The 20,260-nt window shown below is 54.8% G+C and overlaps 1 protein-coding gene across 2 annotated transcripts; it reads right to left on the bottom strand.

The window, feature by feature from the left end:
- Positions 1–1,502: 1,502 nt before the first annotated feature.
- On the bottom strand, positions 1,503–17,151 carry LOC311515492 (zinc finger protein 783-like). 2 transcript variants are annotated; one of them, XM_084618593.1, is made up of 9 exons: positions 16,766–17,151; positions 13,543–13,944; positions 12,866–12,992; positions 12,078–12,191; positions 10,757–10,870; positions 10,210–10,329; positions 4,814–4,918; positions 3,839–3,952; positions 1,503–3,519 (listed from the first exon to the last, which is right to left on the bottom strand). In XM_084618593.1, the coding sequence occupies exons 1-9, from the start codon at positions 16,787–16,789 to the stop codon at positions 2,558–2,560; spliced, it is 2,082 nt and encodes a 693-aa protein (XP_084474719.1). In that variant the 5' UTR covers positions 16,790–17,151; the 3' UTR covers positions 1,503–2,557. The 2 variants fall into 2 exon arrangements, with proteins under 2 accessions (XP_084474719.1, XP_084474720.1); XM_084618594.1 differs by lacking the exons at positions 1,503–3,519; positions 3,839–3,952; positions 4,814–4,918 and adding an exon at positions 6,072–7,451 and having other exon boundaries at positions 16,766–17,117.
- Between the last annotated feature and the right edge of the window lie 3,109 nt (positions 17,152–20,260).

Below are 20,260 nucleotides of genomic sequence, written 5' to 3'. Positions count from 1 at the left end.
TAGATAAATTACTCCTTACCTAGTAAGATCAATGCTTCACAGAGCTCCCTCATCACCTCTTGGTATAGCTCCTGCCATTCTTCTAAAATCCCCCACTCCTCCTGGGAGAAATAGACTCTGAAATCCTCAGAAGCCAGGAGTGGAAGATGGGGGACATCACTCGATAATTGCCCTGTTCTGGTCATTCCCTCTGAAGCACCTGGCACTGGCCACTGTCAGAAGATAGGATATTGGGCTAGATGGACCTTTGGTCTGACCCTCTATGACCATTCTTATGGTCTTTAGTGGTGAAGGGCTGACCCACTGCTAGAGAGCAGGACAGAAAGGGGGCTGTGTCTGCCCTGTGCCACAGAGCTGTAAAGTATCACATTATAAAAGAGGCAGGGGAGTCCTCTGGTCCCTGTTTAGCCAAACTCCACATTTCATACTCAATCATTCCTCAGAGCTCAGCTCCTCCAGCCCCCAGGTTATTAGAGCTGCATTTCTCTGAAGGCCTTCCAGTTTAGCAGTGTCCGCACTGCCATGCGTAAAGCTGGCCACAGGACTCCATGAGCAGCCAAGGCAGGGCCAGACCCACCCCTGCTGCAGGAGGGGCCACGTTCCCATACGCACCTCAATATTGCAATGCTGCTCTTAACAACTGGTTCCAGGAACACCCACGTAGGGCCCCACAAAGAGCAAACCACGCAGACCAGGGAAGGGGGAAAGATCAGGGTGGATACTGGCCATGTCAAGCAGTGTGATTTGGTGACTCAGATCAGCCTGTTTTGCAGCCATTATCACATTGCAAACTCGGGTCTAATTTGCTTCCTGCTACCTACCCTACATCCCATTCAGTCATTGCTGCTTCCTAGATTTCTCCCTCCCATTGGATCGTTTTTCCCCAGATGCGTCAGCTGCATTTTCCCAAGTGCCTGTCACACGCAGGCTCAGTCTACGCTACAAAGTTCTGGAAGCAGAGCTATGTTGGCTAGCAGTGCCGGGGTGGGGGGGACCCCACACCCCCTAGCTATGCTGGCAAAACCCCCAGCGTAGATGCAACGATCAACCGTTTCTGGCAGCAGAGCTCATACGCGTTGCTGCTGTAGCCACATTGGTCCCGGGATACTAGAGAGAAACTGGGTGAGGTCAGATCTTTCATTGGACCAACTTCTGTTGGGAACAGAAACAAGGTTTCAGCCGTAACAAGCTCGGAAGCGTGTCTCTCCTCCCAACAGAAGATGGTCCAGTGAAAGATATGATGTCCCCCGCCTTGTCCTGGCCTAGCGAACGGCGTTCAGGGACATGGGGTACCTGTTGGTAAGAAAAAAAAAAAATCTCCCTCCATTAGGGGGCTCTGCCGGCACAGCATAGCACAAGGGTCCCCAACGCAGTGTCCGCGGGTGCAATGTTCTGGGTCTGCACCAGAGAGGACGGCTAGTGGGGTCCCTTTTTTCCCCATTTCTCCTCCTCCCCTTGCCTCCACCCTGCAGACTATTGCACGATTACCACGGCAGGCCCACCTTAGGGCACCCTCTGCAGGCAAACTTCCCTGGCACAAAGGGCAGCCGGGCAGCCCGTGGCGGCTCAGCGCTGGGAAGAACGCCGCTCCCAGCCTACCGAGGTGGAGTGACCGCAGCCTCAGCAATGCCCACTGTGGTGGGAGTGCTCGTGTGGACAAGGTGCCTGCGGCTGCCGGCTTCTGGTCCCTGTGTCACCGAGAGTTAGGCCCGGCTGGGCAACGTGCGCCCGTGTAGCTGCAAAGGTGCAAACCCCTAACGCAGAAGGGCTGCAGCTGTTCCAAATGGGACTCGCCCCAGCACTGCACCAGGGCAGCGTCCCTGCAGGAGGGGGCTGCAGTTCTCCTGAGCACGGCAACCTTTGCACCGGCATGCAGGGCGCTCCCAGGCGCCCAAAGGCCAGAGAAACACGTGAGCTGCAAATTCAGCCGGCTGCGTCATCCATGCAGCTCCACTTCCCCCGACGCCACTGCCCGGTTCTTTCTTCACGCCAGTGCTGGCTCCCCAGTGCCGACAGCCCTGCTGTGAGAACAGGAGAGAGCTGCCCGAATTGCCTTTGGCTTGGGGAGAAAAAAAGGCCTAGTCCAGCAGAATTCAGCCAAACTTTATTCTCCATTGTGCAAGAGAAACAGAGAGAGGGACGAGGGCAAGGATGGCTCCCTACATCCCCAGGAGATCTGAAAGCAGCTGGAGAGGTTCAGGGCAGCAGGAGCGGCAGAGGAGAAGGCTGTGATGCCCGAAGATGTGACACTGCTCCGGGTGGCAGAGACCAGGCCTACATGAGCAGAGGGGGCAGAAGAGTGCAGAGAAATGTGCTCAGTTCAGTTTCACAGAGGGTTTTAGCCACAGGAAGTTTCCTGCTAGAGGAAAGCAATGTGGTCTAGTGGTTAGAGCACAGGGCGGGGATCCAGGAGCCCCAAGTTCGATTCCTGCCACTGCGTGACCAAGTCCTTTCACTTTTCCTGCCCGCGCTTGGGGAGAGCCAGGCTCCTCTGGGCCCAGCCCAGGGGAAACCTTGCACAAGGGCTGAGTATCATCATCAGCTCCCAGACCTCCCCTCAGCTCTGCTCTCGCACAGAGGCATCTGGGTGCAGGCTGGGGGCCGGCCCTGGCTCAGCACTGTGAGTTCGCTGATGGTCTTTGAGGGACTCCTTGTAGCGGAAGCTCCTCCCGCACTCCCCGCACGGGAAGGGCCGCTCGCCGGTGTGGACGCGCTGGTGCTTGAGCAGGTTCTGCTTGCGGATGAAGCTCTTCCCGCAGGCGGCGCACTGGAAGGGCCGCTCGCCGGTGTGGACGCGCTGGTGGTTCTGGAGGTGCTCCTTGCGGCTGTAGCATTTCCCGCAGGCGGTGCACTGGAAGGGCCGCTCGCCGGTGTGCAGCCGCTGGTGGTTCTGGAGGTGCTCCTTGCGGCTGTAGCTCTTGCCGCACTGGGCGCAGGCGTAGGGCCGCTCGCCGGTGTGGATGCGGGCGTGGTAGGTGAGCCGGGAGCGGTGGAGGAAGCTCTGCCCGCACTGGCTGCACTGGTGGGGCTTGGCCTTGCCGTGGGTTCTCAGGTGGATAATCAGGTTCTGCCGCTGCTTGACGTTCTGGCCGCCCTCGCTGCGGGCACAGGGCCTCTGCCCACTGCGCGTGGGCTGGGGGAAGCTCCTTCCGTACTGGACTGGCTCATCTGCCGGGGAGCAGGCCTGGGATTTCACGGCACTCGAGACAAAGGGCCTCTCTCCTGCCCACGCGACGTAAGGGGCAGCCGCATCTCGGCTCTCGCAGGGAACTCTGCCCCAGCCAGGCCCCGATCCTGCCCCCACGGAGGGCAACGGAGATTCTGACCCTGGAAGCAGGACTGGCTGCTCAGAGGATTTACTGAGCGCAGCTCCGCACTGATCCTCCACCACGTGGGCATCCCAGGGATCTCTCTGCTCAGGACTCCAGAAAACCTGCCTTTCCGACATCATCTGGTGCTGCTCGCGATGGGGGGGATGCTCCTCAAGACACTGCACCTCCGTTTTGGTCACAGTCCCACCTGGAACACAGAGAGAATCCAGCCACCTTTGTGCCAGGAGAACGAGCCCCCGCTCGGCTCCAGCCGAGATCAGGTCCCCTCTGTACCTGGCATGGTCCAAACACATGATAAGAGACATCCCTGCTCTGAAGAGCTCCGGTACTATGCTGCTAAGGGCGATCTGAGAATCCACCTAGACAGACAGAATCTAAACTGACCCGTGCGGGATGGGGAGAGAGGTCTGATCGTTATCCTGAGCGCTGCCCTCTCTCATTAGCTAGAGTTTGTGAAGCCTGTTAAGAGCTATGGGCCAAAAGGCCACATTCAAACTATCACTCACTGGTGCTTAAAGCCATCAATGTTTCTCTTTCCCCGGAGTCCTGCCGGCTCCCAACACAGGCCTCTTCCCCTTCTTCTGTCTGGGCCACAGCTCCCTTGGGGGAAACTAGAGATTCTGTTGGCAGGAGAGAGAACAACATTACAAAGTGTCCCACGGAGATCAGAAAAGCAGCTCCCGAAACAGGGCTCCGCCCAGTGGCGTTCTCTCTGGGGGGTGGGCTAATTGGACACACCTGAGGATCCGGAGCCAAAGGAAACCGGGGTGGGCTTGAGACCTGCTGAAAGGTCACAATGGCAGGTTTAGCAGCTGTGACCGGTGGGAAGCCAGGAGTGACGATCCATTATGGGGAGGGCTTACGTGTAAAGCACCGGCACCTTGCGGGGGGTGCTGTTGTACAGGGATCAGGAAGCTGCTACGGGAAGCAATGAGACTCTGGAGCAATTCAATAGCAACCGTCTTTTCCACCTACGGCTCCGCCACAGTTCGAGGGGCGGTGGCTGAGTGGCTAAGGTGCTCCACTGCAAGCCTGAAGGTCGTGGGTTTGCGCCTTGCTCAGGCCACCTCGCCCAGCTGCCAACTGCGTCCCTGGTTGGCTTAGGGCAGTCCCAGGCAGCTGCATGTGATGCTGACCACAGCGCTTCTTCGCGTACTGTTGGCTATGAAACCGACATGCCGTAACTGCCTCAGCCCCATGAGCCGTTGGCTTGTAGGGACAGACTTCACCTGTGGCCCCAAGCACCTCCCAACCTTTCCTGTATTTATCCTCCCACAGGGGCAGCCCTGTTAGCCTCATTACGCAGATGGGGAACCGTGGCACAGCGTGATTCTCACAGGCAGGGAATGAACTCAGATCTCTGGAGTTACAGGCTGACCACTGCACCGGCCTTCCTCTCTCCTCCTTATATAGGAGTTTAAGAGGATTTGGTTAGGTCTGTTTTTCTTTCCAACTCCAGCTACTGTAGGTGGATTACTGACCTGTCCCGAGTCCCGTGGGGATCTCTCTCTCTGCTATGTCCCCCCGGTCCCTGACACATGGCTCTTCCGTCCAGGACAGGAGGTAAGGTTTGGAAATAGCACCATCTGGAAAAGGACATCAGAGGCGGTTACATTTCACCATCAGTCACTGGGTCCCTGCCATGTTACGAGGACTTGGAACCAAGAACCTGTCATTGCCAGAGGCCAAAGAACTCTACTGAAGACACACAACTGAGCCAGTGAGGACTAGGGTAGGGACAAGATGTACCAGAAGGACCCAACAGGAGAACATGGGCGCAGGCCCAACACAGACCAGATCAGAGCAAGGTCATACACACATCAGCCAGTCAGGTCCATGGAGACTCTGGACCACCTCTTGGGCACTGGGGGACGGGAGATTGGTGGTAACCCCTTCCCCTGCAGCATGCATCTTGGGTAGCCAGCTGTAGCAGGGGCTTCCTCTCCGTGCGTGCAGAGGCCAGGACGAGGGACCACTGAAGTCCTATGGATTCAGTGGGCCGTCCAGGTGAGGCGGCTCCTAACTGGAGATTACAGAGTGTTTCTCGCACCCGCCAGGCTAACAAATAAGGAAACGATAAAGTTCAGGGGCGGCCAGCTCATGGGGAAGGGAGCAGCAGTTTAAGGGCATGTTGCTGTGTCAATACCCAGTTCTTGGTTAGCATGGTCTCCCCGCACACATCCAAGGACTCTAATAACACCCCTGCTGATCAGCACAACCCGACAGGGCCAGAATCACCCACTTCCACGTGCCAGGTTCTGATGTGCTTCTGCCTGGCAGCAGGTTCGTTTGGCCTGTAGCAGCCCCAGCGGGCAGCTCGTGGGGGACCAAGTGGGGGTCTGTACTAGCGTGGCACACGTCAGACGAGCCCAAGCCCGCGGATGCCAGTGGCACTCACTGCCCCCAACGTGGGCAGAAGCAAACCCGCGAGGAGGGAGTTTCTATTAGGTTCCGATGGAGAAAAAGGGGCCGGATCCTCATGTACATTAGAAGCCCTGCCACCGCTCCGGTGGCATAAAGGAGCTTGGAAAGTGGGTGGAGCTATCACGGCACTTTTATACTGGCAGAGCTTTAGCATAAACGAGACTCCGGTCAGGGTGCACTGGCCCTGGTGGGCCACCATCAGTGTGAAAACCCAGAAGGCAGCGCATTGCTGCGCTCATGACAGTGGTCTCCCCTAGGATTTCATGGGGCTGGCCAGCTGCGTAGGGTTAGCTGTAGGAACGATCCAACATCAAGAACAGCCCAACACAACTTTATTTTGCATTGCATCTGCCATATAAAACTACACCGCCAAACACTTGACAGAGTTTAACTGCACGCTTATGAAATTAAAATGTAAAAACAACGGGGGCGGGGACACAGAGCAACGGGTGAGAAAGAATCAATCTACATCCAGAGGGAGGAGAAATGTGGGGAGAGGCGGTTCTGGGGGCAGGAGCTGCAGAGAAGAAGGCTCTCACACAATCTTGCCGCTGTGGGTGTGGAGCGGGAGAAAGGAAGCGGGTTCTAGAGAAGAGACCCAGGAGTGAGGCCATGGGGGGGTTTAGAACCAGAGCGGGACGTTAGTGGGGACTCGGGGGGACGGGAAGGGACGTGGCTGTTCTCTGGGTGTGGGAGAAGGCGGGGAGCAGCATTCGGCGCATGCACCAGCCTTTCCGGCTCTCTCTGCAGGTTGCGTGGAAGGGGCTGGTCCAGGGGATGGGAGATGGGTATGAAAAACGTGCTGGGGGTCCCTCCGAGGACGTGCCAGACACCCCGGCTGCCTCGCGCCCCGCGGACGTATTTGGTAAAAGCTTTGTTTCTGGCACGGTTTTTCACTTCGTTGCCTTGGATTTAACTCGTGGTCGGTTACGACCCAGTCCCGAGCTGCCATGTGGTCTAGTCCACGGAGTCCCAGGATCTAATCCCCAGTGCCTAGGGCCTGCGGGAGCCCAGGCGGGGGCCCCAGCTCCGCGCCATGAACCCGCTGATGGTCTTTGAGGGACTCCTTGTAGCGAAAGCTCCTCCCGCACTCCCCGCACTGGTAGGGCCGCTCCCCGGTGTGGATGCGCTGGTGCTTGAGCAGGTTCTGCTTGCGGATGAAGCTCTTCCCGCAGGCGGCGCACTGGAAGGGCCGCTCGCCGGTGTGCAGCCGCTGGTGGTTCTGGAGGTGCTCCTTGCGGCTGTAACACTTCCCGCACTCCTCGCACTTGTAGGGCCGCTCGCCGCGGTGGATCATCTGGTGCCGCACCAGCCCCGAGTGGCAGTTGAAGCTCTTGCCGCACTCCCCGCAGGCGTAGGGCCGCTCCTTGGCGTGGCTCCGCTGGTGGATCTTCAGGCTCTTCTTCACGCTGAAGCTCTTCCCGCACTCGGCGCAGCCGTGCGGCCGCTCCTCCCCCAGCACGCCGGCTCCCCGCGGGATCAAGGTGCCCGGTAACTCGCCGAAGCTGCCGTCCGAGCGGAAGGATTTACTCAGTCTGTTCTCGCCGGGGTCGGCTTGCTGCGTCACCGAGCCACGCTGGCTCCCGTAGGCCGGGGCCTGGTAGAGCGGCTCCCCAGAGCCCCCTAGGAGCCCCAGCTCTTCCGGGCCTGCCTGGCGGTGACGCTGCTCCTCCGACTTCACCATGAGCCCGTCGCCTGCCGGAAGAAAGAAAGAGAATCTCATCCCTGGCTCTTTGGGGGAAAAGGCCCCGATCCACAGCACGGTCCCACGGAGCCGAGGGTCTCAGTGGCCTGGGCTAGGATGAACTGGGATGGAGACCAGCGGTGAGAAGGGTTTGAGCTCTCTTGGTTACATCCAGCTGCTTGAAGAAGGCCAGCCCCAGCCCCGGGAGAGAGGGTCAGTATCTGGCCCAGGGGTGGATTTCATCCAGAGAGAATTGGGTCACTGCCACCCAAAGCACTCTCTGGCCCCAACCACATAGGAAACAGGGCTTTGCAGATCATTCCCGACAGTCCTCACAGGGCCTGGGCCAGGGCAGCAGGACAAAAATCCCCATGTGTTTTAATGTGTCATAACAGTACTTTCCCCTCCTATCACATCTCCTAACCGAGGAGCACAAAAAATTCAGCAAACATTAACCACTTCACCACCAGCTAGATGAGCTAACAGTCCCTACTGGCCTCAATCTCTGAGCATCCCAGGAGAGCTGGGTCCCAGCTCCTAACACCTACTGTATGCTCCCTCCCAACTTCCTGCCCGAAGGAGAGGCTGGGGGTAGGGAGAGAACCCAGGAGTCCCAACTCCCTCCCTCCAGAGCATCTTTTGTCCCCATTCTACTCTATTCTAGGCAGGTCCTTACACCATCCTGATCGCCACAGTATCTGAGCGCCTTCCAGTCACGCTTTAAGCGGCGTGACGACCCTCCGTCACGTGGTGATCAGACAGTGGAGCGCTAATAAAGGTTTCTGGCTTGGGAAAAGATTGTTTGTGCCAATTTTCCACTCTAAGCATATTATTAAGATCTCAGCTGAACAGGCACCTGGCTGGCACGCAGGAGATGTGGGTTTCGTTTCCAGCTCTGTCACATCCACCTTGGCCAAGGCATTCGTCTCTCTGAGACTCAGTTCCTCATCTGTACAATGGGGTTTTCTCTGTCTGGTCTGTGGAGCTTGTGAGCTCTCATGGCAGGGCTGTCTCTCGCTACGTGGCGTGCAGAGCCCAGCACAATCTCAGTTAAAGAGTCTAGGTGCTACCAAAACCCAAAGGAGCGCTCATCACTGGAAACACCCAGCCAGACACTCAGCTATGAAAACCAAACAAACCCAAAGTCGTACTTTCACAGCTGAGCACGTTAACCAGTTGCAGGCTAAAGCCAAAACATCCCAGATGGGTGCCTACTCCTAGCTAGGAGCAGCCGTCTCCCAAGGTTTGGGCACACATGGAGTTGAACAGGTGCCGGGGGAATGTACCATGAGACTCCAAGGTCTCTGGCCAACGGCAGAGGTATTTGAAACAGGGGTTATTCCGGGTGGCAGACGCGGAAATGAAAAAGCATTTAATCGCTTCCCAACAGCTATAATCACTGAGGCTCTAACCACCTGCGCACACGCAACCCTCCCTGGGACTAAACAACGGGGGAAGTTCCCCACTAGGCCTCACGCAGGTGCTCTGCGCAGGGATCAGCTCCAGGCCATCTCGGATAGCGCATAGGAGAGGAAGGCAGCATCTAAGTTCCCTCTAAGCTGCACGGCCGCGCAGCTGCCTACTAAACCCGGACAGGGGCTCAGGGCTGTGGCGGGGAGAGGCGCCCCTCCCTGCCAGCCCCAGCGCGGACCTGCCCCAGACTTGCCGCCGCCAGGGGAGAGGAGCCCCTCCCCCGGCCTGGCCCAGGCCCACCGGAGCTGCCAGGGAGAGGAGCCCTTCCCTCGGCCCAGCTCAGCTCTGCCAGAGCGAGGTGCCTTTCCCGCAGCCCCGAGCTGCTGTGGTGAAAGAGGGCTGCGGGGGAGAAGGGGGTCCTCTCTCCCCACCACAGCCCCAGGATAGCATGCACCCCAAGGGACCACTGTGATCATCTAGACCCGCCCACAAATAAACCCTAGAGCAGATTGTTTTTTGAAAAACATCCCATCTTGATTTAAAAGTGGTCAGTGCTGGAGAACCCACCACAACCCCTGGTAAAACATTCCCATGGTTAACGACCCTCACTGTTAGAAACTGCACCTTGTTGCCAGTCTGAACTTGTCTAGTTTCAGTTTCCAGCCATTGGGTTGTGTTAGACCTGCTGTCTCTGCTAGCCTGGATATTGGCTCCCCATGGAGGTACTTGCAGACTGTCATCAACTCACCCCTGCACCTCCTCTTTGTCAGGCTAAACCCACTGAGCTCCTTGAGTCGGTCACTGTACTAGGTCCGGCTCCACCAGCAAACCCTCTCGTAGCATCTTTTCGCCAGGAATGCGGATACCTACTCCCCAAATGAAATGAGCTATGCCAGCAAAGAGACTTTTTGCTGGGATAACTGTGTCTACACTGGGGCTTTTGATAGCACAGGTGTGTGTGTGTGTGAGAGATTTTTCACACTTCTCACCAACACAGCTATGCCTGCCGAACATTCAGGTGTAGACCCAGCCTGATGCCACTTCAGCCACAGCCAGCTGAAGACTCTGTGAAAGGCCGTGTGGACGAAGGAAGGAAGAGGGAAGCTGCCCAGATCTAGACCGATCAGGAAGCTTCTGCAGGAATCACTTGGAGGGAGATTCTTTGGCCATCTTTATACACGAGATCAGACGACACGATCACACTAGTCCCTTCCGGCCTTAAAAATCTATGAACTGGTGTCTGCCACGAAGACAGGACAAACCTTCCCAACTGCAGGAGCGCTCCCAAGCGGCAGCTGGACTGCTGATTTTTGCGCTTTAGCCCCTGGTTTTGGCTTCTTTTAAGCCATTGCTCACCTGGGCCAGGGCCAGTGAGGATTTCTCTTTCGGCCAGCTCCCATGAATCCCGGACACAGGGCTCTTCCTCTTGCTTAATCCAGGATAAAAAGTCCTGGGCAGAAATCAGAGCGTCTGCACCTGAGGGAGAAAATGAAAACACGCTGCTTTCTAATATCCACAGAACACTCTGCTCTCAAGTGGATGGCCGGACTCTGCGTTGGGGGGAGCCAGAAGGGATGCAGACAGGTGCACGAGGCCATTCAAACCTGTCCTGTGCCCTGGAGGTCAGACCGCTCACAAAAAGGAGGGATTAGAATCAGAAGAAGCTGGCATCTAGGATGAAATGGAGGCCTCCCCTCCTTCCCCCCCCGCCTCCAAAATCAGAGGCTGCTAAATTTGGGCCTCAAGTGACTTGCCCAAGGTCATACAAGTCAGTGGCAGGACAAGACCCATGAAATGGATGAGCAAAGCTACAGAACCAGCAGAGTTCTGAGAGGAAGCTGTGCTCAATTTCCTGCTCTCTCACACACTCACTATTTGCAAGTTGTTTGCATCGATTAGTCACCTGCACAGGGATCCGCGGGGATGCCTCTCTCCTCCGAGAACTGCTGCTCCCCGACAAAAGGCCCCTCCTCTTGTTTGATCCGGGACAGAATGTCGGGCGTTGACATCAGAGATTCTGTTCAAGGGATAGAGAATTAGAAGAGGTTCGTGTATCGGCCATTGAACCCTTCGCACCCATCTCAAAGCAATGCCGTTTCCGCACTCCAGAGGGGGCATGTTCTGAATCGACACGAACGTGTTAGCAAGGCTCTTGGCTGAGGGGTGAATACGGTACACAGCATATCATCGTGCTATGCATGGACGTGACATCACTGGACCTGCTGAGGTGCTTTAGAAATAATAATTCATTAAGCTCCGAAATCTCTCTGTGAGGTAATTAAGTACTAAGCATTGATCACTTCCACAGGTGGGGAAACTGAGGCACAGAGCAGCTATGCCTACACTTTCCAATAGGGACCTAACTTTAAACTAACTCATTATCCAGGTGCTGAGCATCCAGAACTTAATTTGAAATCAATGGGAGCTCCAGGTGATCAGCATCTCTAAAAATCACACACGCGGGGTCTCAAGTTGGGCACTAAAAAAATGGGGACCCCCAAAATCAGAGGCCACTTTTGAAAATCTGAGCTTAAGTGACTTGCCCAATATCCCAAAGCAAGTCAGTGACAAAATTAGGAACAGAACCCAGGAGTCCTCACTCTAAGCCTCAATGCTCACCAGCTAGAAATCACTGCTTTCCCAGTACGGAAGAGCTCACATAGCGGGTCGAACCAATGGTCCATCTAGCCCAGCATCCTGCTTCCAACAGGGGCCAGTACCAGAGCTTCAGGGGCAGTGAACAGAACAAGGCAATCAAGGAATGATCCACCTGTCTTCCACTCTCAACTTCTGAGAGCCAGAAGTTTAGGGACACCCAGATCATAAGTTGCGTCCCTGACCCTCCTGGCTAATGGCCATTGACAGACCTATTCTCCATGAACGTATCCAGCTCTTTTTTGAACCCAGTTATACTTTTGGCCTTCAAAACTTCCCCTGGCGAAGTGAAGCAGCAGTTAAGCCTTAAGAGAAGTGGTTTAGAGCCCACGGTACAGCCATCACCAGAGATAAGGAGCGAGCAGTGAGAGGCTGAGGAGTGTAGCCAAGTAAAAGGGTACACCAACGGGAAGGTGTCCTGAATGGTTAAAAGACCAAAAAGAGCCGAAGAAGTCAGGACTGGAGGAAAACCATGAGCAACACGAACAGGCCTCGAACGGGACACAGACACATCAGCTGCAATTCGCATTCCACTCCCTGTCTCTGAGTGCTTGAATCTCATTCCTCACCTGTGCAGGGCTCTGGAGGGATTTCTCTCTCCTTTAAGTTCTGCTGATCTTGGACACGTGGCTCTTCCCCTCGTTCAATCCGGGGCTCGGGGTCCGCTTTGGAACGGGTACGGTCTGTTCACAGAAAAGATACCAGTGGAACCCAATGTTTCATTTTACAGCGTGCGATTGTTAGAGACCTTTCATTTATTTAAAGCCAACCCCATTTCATCACTGGAGGGGACGGGGGGAACTTTGCAGCAAAAGCTATGGACAAAGACCCTGTGGGAAGGTAAAGCATTCAGGGGAAGGTGGGCTGTGCTCTAAATTCGAAGATCTCCGTATGGAGAGGAGCTCACAAAGTACAGATGGTAAACCACTCACCTATTCATAAAACTACAGCAGCTCAAACCAGTCCAAGGCAGGGAAAGCAACACCCGCCTGTACGTCTACTCACCTGGCTCCGCATTAACAAAGCGGATTTTTCACTAGTGCCATGCAGAGCCATGCTGAACATGCACAAGTAAAGATCAGTATTGGGGCAATTTTAGCCCTGATGTCAGCAAGCACGACTCCAGAGATGATAAACCCTGGAGACGGATGGATTGGACCCATGACAGGGCAGGGGAGTCTCTCCCATTAAATGGGAGGGAGTGTGGATTGGAGGTCTAATTGCTAACCTTCGGGAGAGTCTAGCCACTGCCCCGGCTGAAATGAAAAGGCCTTGCGCTCTGCCTGGAGCTGGGGCTGTCTCCGGCACATCACAGATCACACACACCGTCCGGTAAGCAATGAAAACGCATGTTTACCCAGCGAGCTCAAAGATTCATAGTTCTCCTTCACGAGGTTATTGTACAGCTCCTTCTGCCAGTCTTCCAAATTCTTCCACTCCTCCGCAGAGAAATAGACAGCCACGTCGACAAACGTCACCGGCATCTGCAATCACAAGCGTGTGGGAGGTCAGTAGAACTGGCCTGCGTTAGGCAGGAGGTCAGACCAGACAATCGCAATGGGCCCTAAAAATCTACCTGTGTAAGCTGGGAGTCTCAGTCCAACGCCCAGGGAACAGTGTCCATATAACCAAAGTCAGCATCCCTTTTGGTGCCAGTTGACACCTTTGTTGGCAGTCTCAACAAACAGGCCAAAGACCAAATGGGCCATGGAGGCTGAACTGCTCTAGTTCAATGGTTCTTCCAGGAGAGGGTTGCGGTGAGACAGCGGAGGGAAGCTCGGAGCGCTGCCCGCTCCTCTCAGACACAGGAAGACTTCGGTCTCCAGTGCCACCAAGCCAACACCTTCCCCCAACATCAAACAAAGATTCACAGGAAAGAAAGCGGAGTTACACTGACCCACTGTATTATCCAGCATTACTGCTCCTCCTCATTCCAAGCAATTCCACAGCAGTAAACACAAGGACCTACACATCATGGAGATATTACAGAACATTTCAGCACATGCTTCTCAGCACTAGCTGCGGTATCGTTACCTTGGGGACCTCCCCTTTAGTGCCTGGGGGGAGTCTCAGGACCCAGAAGTTCCTGTTCTTCAGCAGGTTCTCCACGTTCTCCAGCCTCCTCTGCAGCAGCCCATATTCCTGGATCAGAGTTCCCAGCACGGCCCACTTACTCTCCAGCTGGTTATTGAACTCCATTGCTGTTTTTTCACAGTCTATTAATTTCTTCTCGGCCGTCCCAGATCTCCCCTCCAGGCTCAGCAGGCGTGTGGCCAGCAGATCGATCTTCCGCTCCATGGCCTGCACTGTGGCCACCACAGTCCAGAGAGAGGCCTCTGCCGTGTGCAGCTGTGCTTCTCTCATGTGAGCGCGCTCGGGGACAAGGGGCGGCTGCAAAGGCAGCAGATGTTGCGCCTCGACGTTCCATTCCTGAATCTGTTTGCAGGGAGAGAAATCAACAACGGCTGAAGTCGTGTTTATTCAGTGGCAAAACGCTAAAGGATCAGGGAGGATGCAGATCAGGATCCAAACATCCCAGTGTTTATCTGAACCTCACTGGCTGGGATTTGGCCTGGATCTCTCAGGAACTCAAGCTCTCGTCTGTGAATTCCAGTGCATCCTGTTGCCAGCCAATCTAGAAATGCAAGGCCATACTTCCCCACTTCACTACTTGGGCTTCCAACCCCAACTGGAAAGAAAGTACAAAGACTGGCAAATATTCACTGGCCAAAAGGAAAAGAGGCAAACTAGGTCAGTTCTTATTGTAGTGAATTCCTCCTCCCACAACAACATTCTAACCTGCAGAGGAATGTCCAGCCAGGCCAGGCCAGCCCAGGGAAGCCTGGGGAGAAGAGAACGTGATAGATGAGAAGCACGGCCCAGGGAGGAAGGGAGCACGTGCAGGGGACGCAACAGAAATTAGCTTCAGTCACAACAAACAAAACACACAGCACTTGAGTGGCATCCAGACAAAACATCTCCCTGATGTTACACTGAGCACAGGACAGTGCGCGGGTGACAGTTATTTCAGTGGAGCCTATCTAGGTATTTATACCATGTTCATCAGTGGGATAGCTGGAATAGTCATTTGCTCCCACTAACACCAGTTAGGACCTGATCCAAAGCCCACTGAAACCAATGGGAGTCTTTCCACTCATGGTTATCACAGCAGGAGTTAGGAAGCCTAACCGAGGATCAAGGCTCCGTAGTGGTAGATGCTGCACAGAAAAATGACAGAGACTTTGCTCCAGAAAGCTCACAATCTACAGGTCAGAGACAGGACACAACAGATGACTAATCAAATGAGGAGGGTGCAGGTTGGGAGGATGAGGGCAACACAGAGCAAAAGAATTTAGCAGAAAAGTAGAAGCCATAGTCTATGGACTCTACCTGGCTTTGGGCAGACCTTTCAGGGCCAGCAGGAATGAACGGCCAATTTTCCATCATGGCAAATGGTGAAGAGGGAGGTGCCCCACGGATCTGCACTAGGATCAGTGACTAAGATATTTACTAATTGGGAAGAAGGGGGCAAAGGTCTGACGATGGCAAAAGTAATTCAAGTTAGTCAGGACTAAAGAAGGCTCAAGAGAGACATTTCCAGCCTAGGCGGATGGACAGCACAAGGGCAGATGAAATTCCTTGTTGACAGACACAATGTAACCCACTCTGGAGGATGTATTTTGAGCTTCCCGGGCACGCTGTGTGAAATCCAAACTTCAGTCTACCAAATCAACATGTAGCTGTGATCAGAAAAAGCAAAGACAATGTCAGATGCACGAGGAGCAGGACAGAAAACTATACTGAGCAGATTATTGTTCTAGTGGGCTGGGAATTTTTCAACAAACTTTTTCCCTGACTAGAAAATGCTGATTTGTCTAACCTGAAATTTTTCACAGAAATGGATCCGTTTTGAGGAAACTTTTGTCAGGAAGGTTTCCCGAGTCTAGGATGGAATTGCTGGTCAAAACCAGAGAGCATCTCACCCCAATGGTTAGAACAGGGATTTGAACAGAGGTCTCTGACATCCCATTACTGGGCTATTGGCTATTCTAGAGGGAATCTCTCATTCATGTTTTTTCACAGAAAATTTCAAAAGGTCCCGGTTTCCTTCTGATGCAGAATGAAAATAAATTTTGAAACCTCAAATTTTTTTTTGCAAAATTGAATTTGTGTTTTCCGCCAGCTCTAGTTTTTACACCATCATACAACTCAATGGGACGCCCTTGGCTGGACTCCTGGGGTCAGTTCTGGTCACTCTTTCTCAGAGAAAATAAGCAGAGTAGAAGAGGATTAGAGATGGACAACAAACAATTAGAGGCCTGAAAAAGACTTCCTTAGAGATTGAAAAGCTTGGGGATGCTTAGTATAGACAGAGCAGGAGACGATACAGGTCTACAGAATACCGAATGGTCTAGAAACAGTCCGTCAGGAACTCCTCTTCACCTTCTCTCGGAGCATAAGAACAAGGGGGCGGTCAATTAAAGTGAAAAGTAAATTACTTTAAGCAAACAAAATTGTGTTAGTCGGTGGAACTCACTGCCACAACGTATGTTTGAAGCCAAGAGCTCAGCGAGGATGAAGGCAGGCCTGGACATTCCCATGAATCATAAAAGCCTCCCAAGAAGGACTCATGCTTCAGGGAATGAGCCAACTGGGCAAGAGTCTGGAGTGCTGTTGATTCCCCAGCTCAGCTGAAAACAACTTTCCTGCCCCAGTGAAGCCCAGGTGTCCCTTTCCCAGTCCTGACCTGCGGCTGCACCATCCGGCCCAGGAGTCCCCACCTAGCCTGAATCCAAAGGTTCAAATCCCGGCAGGGGCAAGGCAGTCCCCTCACGCCCGCTGTTCCGCGTGGACAATCAGGCGGCCAGGGCACTTCCAACCCGAAAGGCCTCACCCCACCGCCCCTGCTCAGACCGACCCACGCTGCTGGGGCCCTCCGCGGATGTCCTGCCCCCCCGAGGGGGCTGCCTCTCGGCTGGGCGCTTTGGGGCCGCCCAGGAGGGCCGGGACGAGGGGAAATAACCCTCTCAGACAGCCCTCGGCGGGCGATGCGGCGGGCGATGCGGCGGGGGGCGACTCGCAGCCCCCCCGGGCCGGCCCGTGCTGCCAGGAGCCGCGAGCCGCCCCCAACCCGCGCGCTGCGGCCGGGAGCCCCCGGGCGGGCTCGGCGGCACGAGCCGGGCCGGTCCCCGCGCCCGGGCTGCGGCCAAGCCCCGCGCCCGGCTCAGCCCGCGGGCCGCGCCCGGCGCTCCCTTACCTGGGCGGGGGCCCACTCGGCCATGGCCCCGCGCTGGCTGGCTGGGGGGGGAAGCGGCCGGGCCGGGGCTCGCTAGGGGCGTGGGCCGGGTCCCGCGGCCATGCTGGGGAGGGAGCGGCCCGAGTGCAGCCTGGGAGGGAGCCGCCGCCGCCGCCGCCGCCTCGTTGGTCCTGCGAAGAGCGCGGGCGGCCGGCGCGCCAGGGGCGGCGAGCTCCGAGCAGTGCCGCCTACCGGGCGCGGGCGCAGCGAGCTCCGAGCTCGCCGCCGGGCCCGCTCCATGCGCGGGAGCCGGGGCGCAGGGGCTTGTCCTGTATCCGCCGGGGCGAGGGGCCGGCAGGGGCCGTGCCGGGCCAGCGCCCTGCGGGGGCTCCGGCCGCCGCCCCGGCCTCAGCCAGCGCCGCCCTCCCGGGATCGGCCCCGCCGCCCGGCTCCCTGCCCCGCGGCCGGCGCCCCCGCCTTTAGCCGCAGCCCGGGCTGCTCTCCCGCCGTCCTCGGCACTCCCCCTCGCCCCTGGGGCTGCAGGGAAACGCCCCGAGAAAGGAAAGAAATATAGCCACGAATGACTGACGTGTGGGGGCCCAGCCTTGATCCCGCGCCGCTCAGTGCTCGAGGGCAGGCAGCTCTTCGCGGGATCAGAGCCCCCGGGCTGGCCCATGTCAGCCGGCGTGGGCTGGGGGGCTATAAAATTGGGCTCTGGCACCCTCCCCCAGCCCTCGCCCAGGTGACTACACTGCCCTTTCACAGCCTCGCCAGCCCCTTGTATTGCAGTGTAGACATACCTTTGGAGAGCCAGCATCAACCATTTCTTCAAACGCAGCTGCGCGACCATGAGGGCACTGGTCCGGGGATTCTAGCAATCCCCAGCTCCTGCTACAAAGGGTCTGGACTGAGTCTCTGACCCCTCTGGCGCTTGGGGCATAACCCCCTGCTCTGTCACCTCTTCTATTTCACTGGTGCAGCCCTAAGCCACCATAGCGGAGTGGGGGATGCTGTGCATTCTCACAGCGGAGCTGTCAGAGGAAAGCAGGAGCAGTCAAATCACCAGCCACAGGTGCTAGGATACCCTGAGGTTGAGGATGGTATAAATCCCTAGCCAGAGGAGAGAGCCGTGCCTCAGTTTCCTGCTCTGTGCAGAACAGTGGTGCGTAGCTAGTGGCCCTGAGTCAACACTCTCTCACAGGCTATGCTGGTGCAGTTCACGCAGTGGAGTCACACTGGTGTGACAGAGAGACCCAGGGCCAGCATTTGCAGCAGAAGAAAGTCTCCGTTCCATGAAAATGGTGGGAGGGGGAATCCTGGCTTTTCCACTGACTTACTTAGGCCAGTCACAGCATCTCCATGCTTCAGTTTCCCATCTGTAAAATGATAATGACACTGAGCCACCTACCTTCCAGGAGTGATCCAAGGATGAATTAGCTTAGCATCTGTACAGTGCTTTAAATATGTGAAGAGCTATATGAAAGCTGATGACCTGATCCCCTTCTCTTCTACCAGTGTCAGTCAGGGGTAATGCCACTGGCCTAAGACCCACAAGATAAGAACCAAATCCTCACTAGAACTGTCAGTGTGCTCAGCCCTCCAGGGATGGATCGTTTTACTACTTAGTTGCTCTAGAGCAGTGGCTCTCAATCTTTCCAGACTACTGTATCCCGTTCAGAAGTCTGATTTCGCCTTGTGTACCCCAAGTTTCACCTCACTTAAACTACTTGCTTACAAAATCAGACAAAAAACAAAAACAAAAGTGTCACAGCACATTACTGAAAAATTGCCGACTTTCTTATTTTTACCATATAATTATAAAATAAACTAGAATATAAATATTGTACTTACATTTTAGTGTATAGCATATAGAGCAGTATAAACAAGCCATTGTCTGTATGAAGTTTTAGTTTGTCCTGACTTCACTAGTGCTTTTTATGTAACCTGTTGTAAAACCAGGCAAATCTTTGTTAGTGGAGAGCACCTCCACTAACAAACTGACAGGTTTCAGAGTAACAGCCGTGTTAGTCTGTATTCGCAAAAAGAAAAGGAGGACTTGTGGCACCTTAGAGACTAACCAATTTATCTGAGCATGAGCTTTCGTGAGCTACAGCTCACTTCATCGGATGCATCCGATGAAGTGAGCTGTAGCTCACGAAAGCTCATGCTCAAATAAATTGGTTAGTCTCTAAGGTGCCACAAGTACTCCTTTTCTTTCCACTAACAAACTAACCCTCACAGCAGGCCAGGAACTAATCCTCATTTTAACCACTGGGAAACAGAGAGAGCGAGAGAGAAGTGATTTGCCCAAAGTCACAAAGGGAACGAGTCTGCACTAGGACAGGAATTCCCTGCCCCCAGTCCTGTGCTCTGAGCTCACCTATCAAAGCGGAGTAGGGCCCCTCACTACTCAGATACAGCAAAGGAAAAATAATCATGACAGAACTTGAGAACCAAGAGCACCATCTAGAGGCTGCAGACCCAAACGCTGGAACAGAACTGCTTTGCCCAAAATAATTTTTATTAAGGTGAAAGAACATTATTAGAAAACTATTTTTTAAACACATACATACACGTAACGTTATCATTCTAGATCACACACATACTGTGCACGTTAAACCATATGGTAACAACACACCACTTTTTAAACCAGAGATAAAGGAAGGTACTGTTTTTACAAAGAGATGACCAGAACTGCTGGCCCCGGAGCAGGGAGCGTGTTTTCCAGCAGTCACATTAGTAGGAACAGCAGAATCCCAGAGTTTGTAGGGATGGGGCTTTTACCTGCCAAGATCTGCACTCAGGCTGTATTGCAGGAGAAACCCCAAAATTACTTGCAAATTACATCATTTTGCCAGTTACACCCATTTGCTAACCATTGACTGCTGGCATCTTCTTATTTCTCACAAGCAACTCATGGGATCACCAGGCCTTGAACATACAACTTACACTGCCATTTACTCATTCATTTGGCCCCACTCATTCTGTCAGTGCCTCAATTTCTCTTCCCTTCAGCGTGTCTTCCTCATGCCCCACAGCTGTTTCCCTCACACCACTGTATGGTTATCTTTAGGGATGTGGCTTTCATGCTATGGCCCCCAATTCTAACCTCAGATACTGGGGGTGCAACTATAAACATAAAGCAACAGGAGTTGTTTTCTTGTATCAAAAAAGCAGACTGGCAGCCCACATTCCCTTGGCTGATACTTGCCCTGCACAAACAGCCTGTGGGTAAGATTGCTCTTGCTTTTAGGTTTAAAAACGCGGCCGTGCTCCCTCACACCCACGCAGCTTCGTCAGGCCACATGGCTGTGACAGGCGGGAGCGCACACAGGTTCTCGTGGGCTGTGCAATTTCCCCTGGGGCGTAGTGACAGACAGGTGCTTGGGGCTTGCCCATTTCCTGTTGCGTTACCGTGTTGCTGTTCTCAATGTCTATTCACCGGGCTGCCATCAGCACCAGGGTTTATTCTCACCCCACAGTGCCCATCTTCAATACCTGCCTGGAGCTGGGCGC

Source organism: Lepidochelys olivacea, assembly GCF_965140295.1.
Source record: "Lepidochelys olivacea isolate rLepOli2 genome assembly, chromosome: 2".
NCBI lineage: Eukaryota > Metazoa > Chordata > Testudines > Cheloniidae > Lepidochelys > Lepidochelys olivacea.
Note: the sequence above shows the minus strand (reverse complement) of the source record. Positions and strands in the feature narration are given on the sequence as shown.

Coding starts and splice junctions, on each gene's coding strand:
- LOC311515492 (XM_084618593.1), bottom strand. CDS start 16,789: ATGGCCGAGTGGGCCCCCGCCCAG. Junction 12,993..13,542: donor CTAAAGGGGAGGTCCCCAAG/GTAACGATACCG, acceptor TTGTGATTGCAG/ATGCCGGTGACGTTTGTCGA. Junction 10,330..10,756: donor CCCCGCGGATCCCTGTGCAG/GTGACTAATCGA, acceptor TTTCTCCCTCAG/GTGCAGACGCTCTGATTTCT.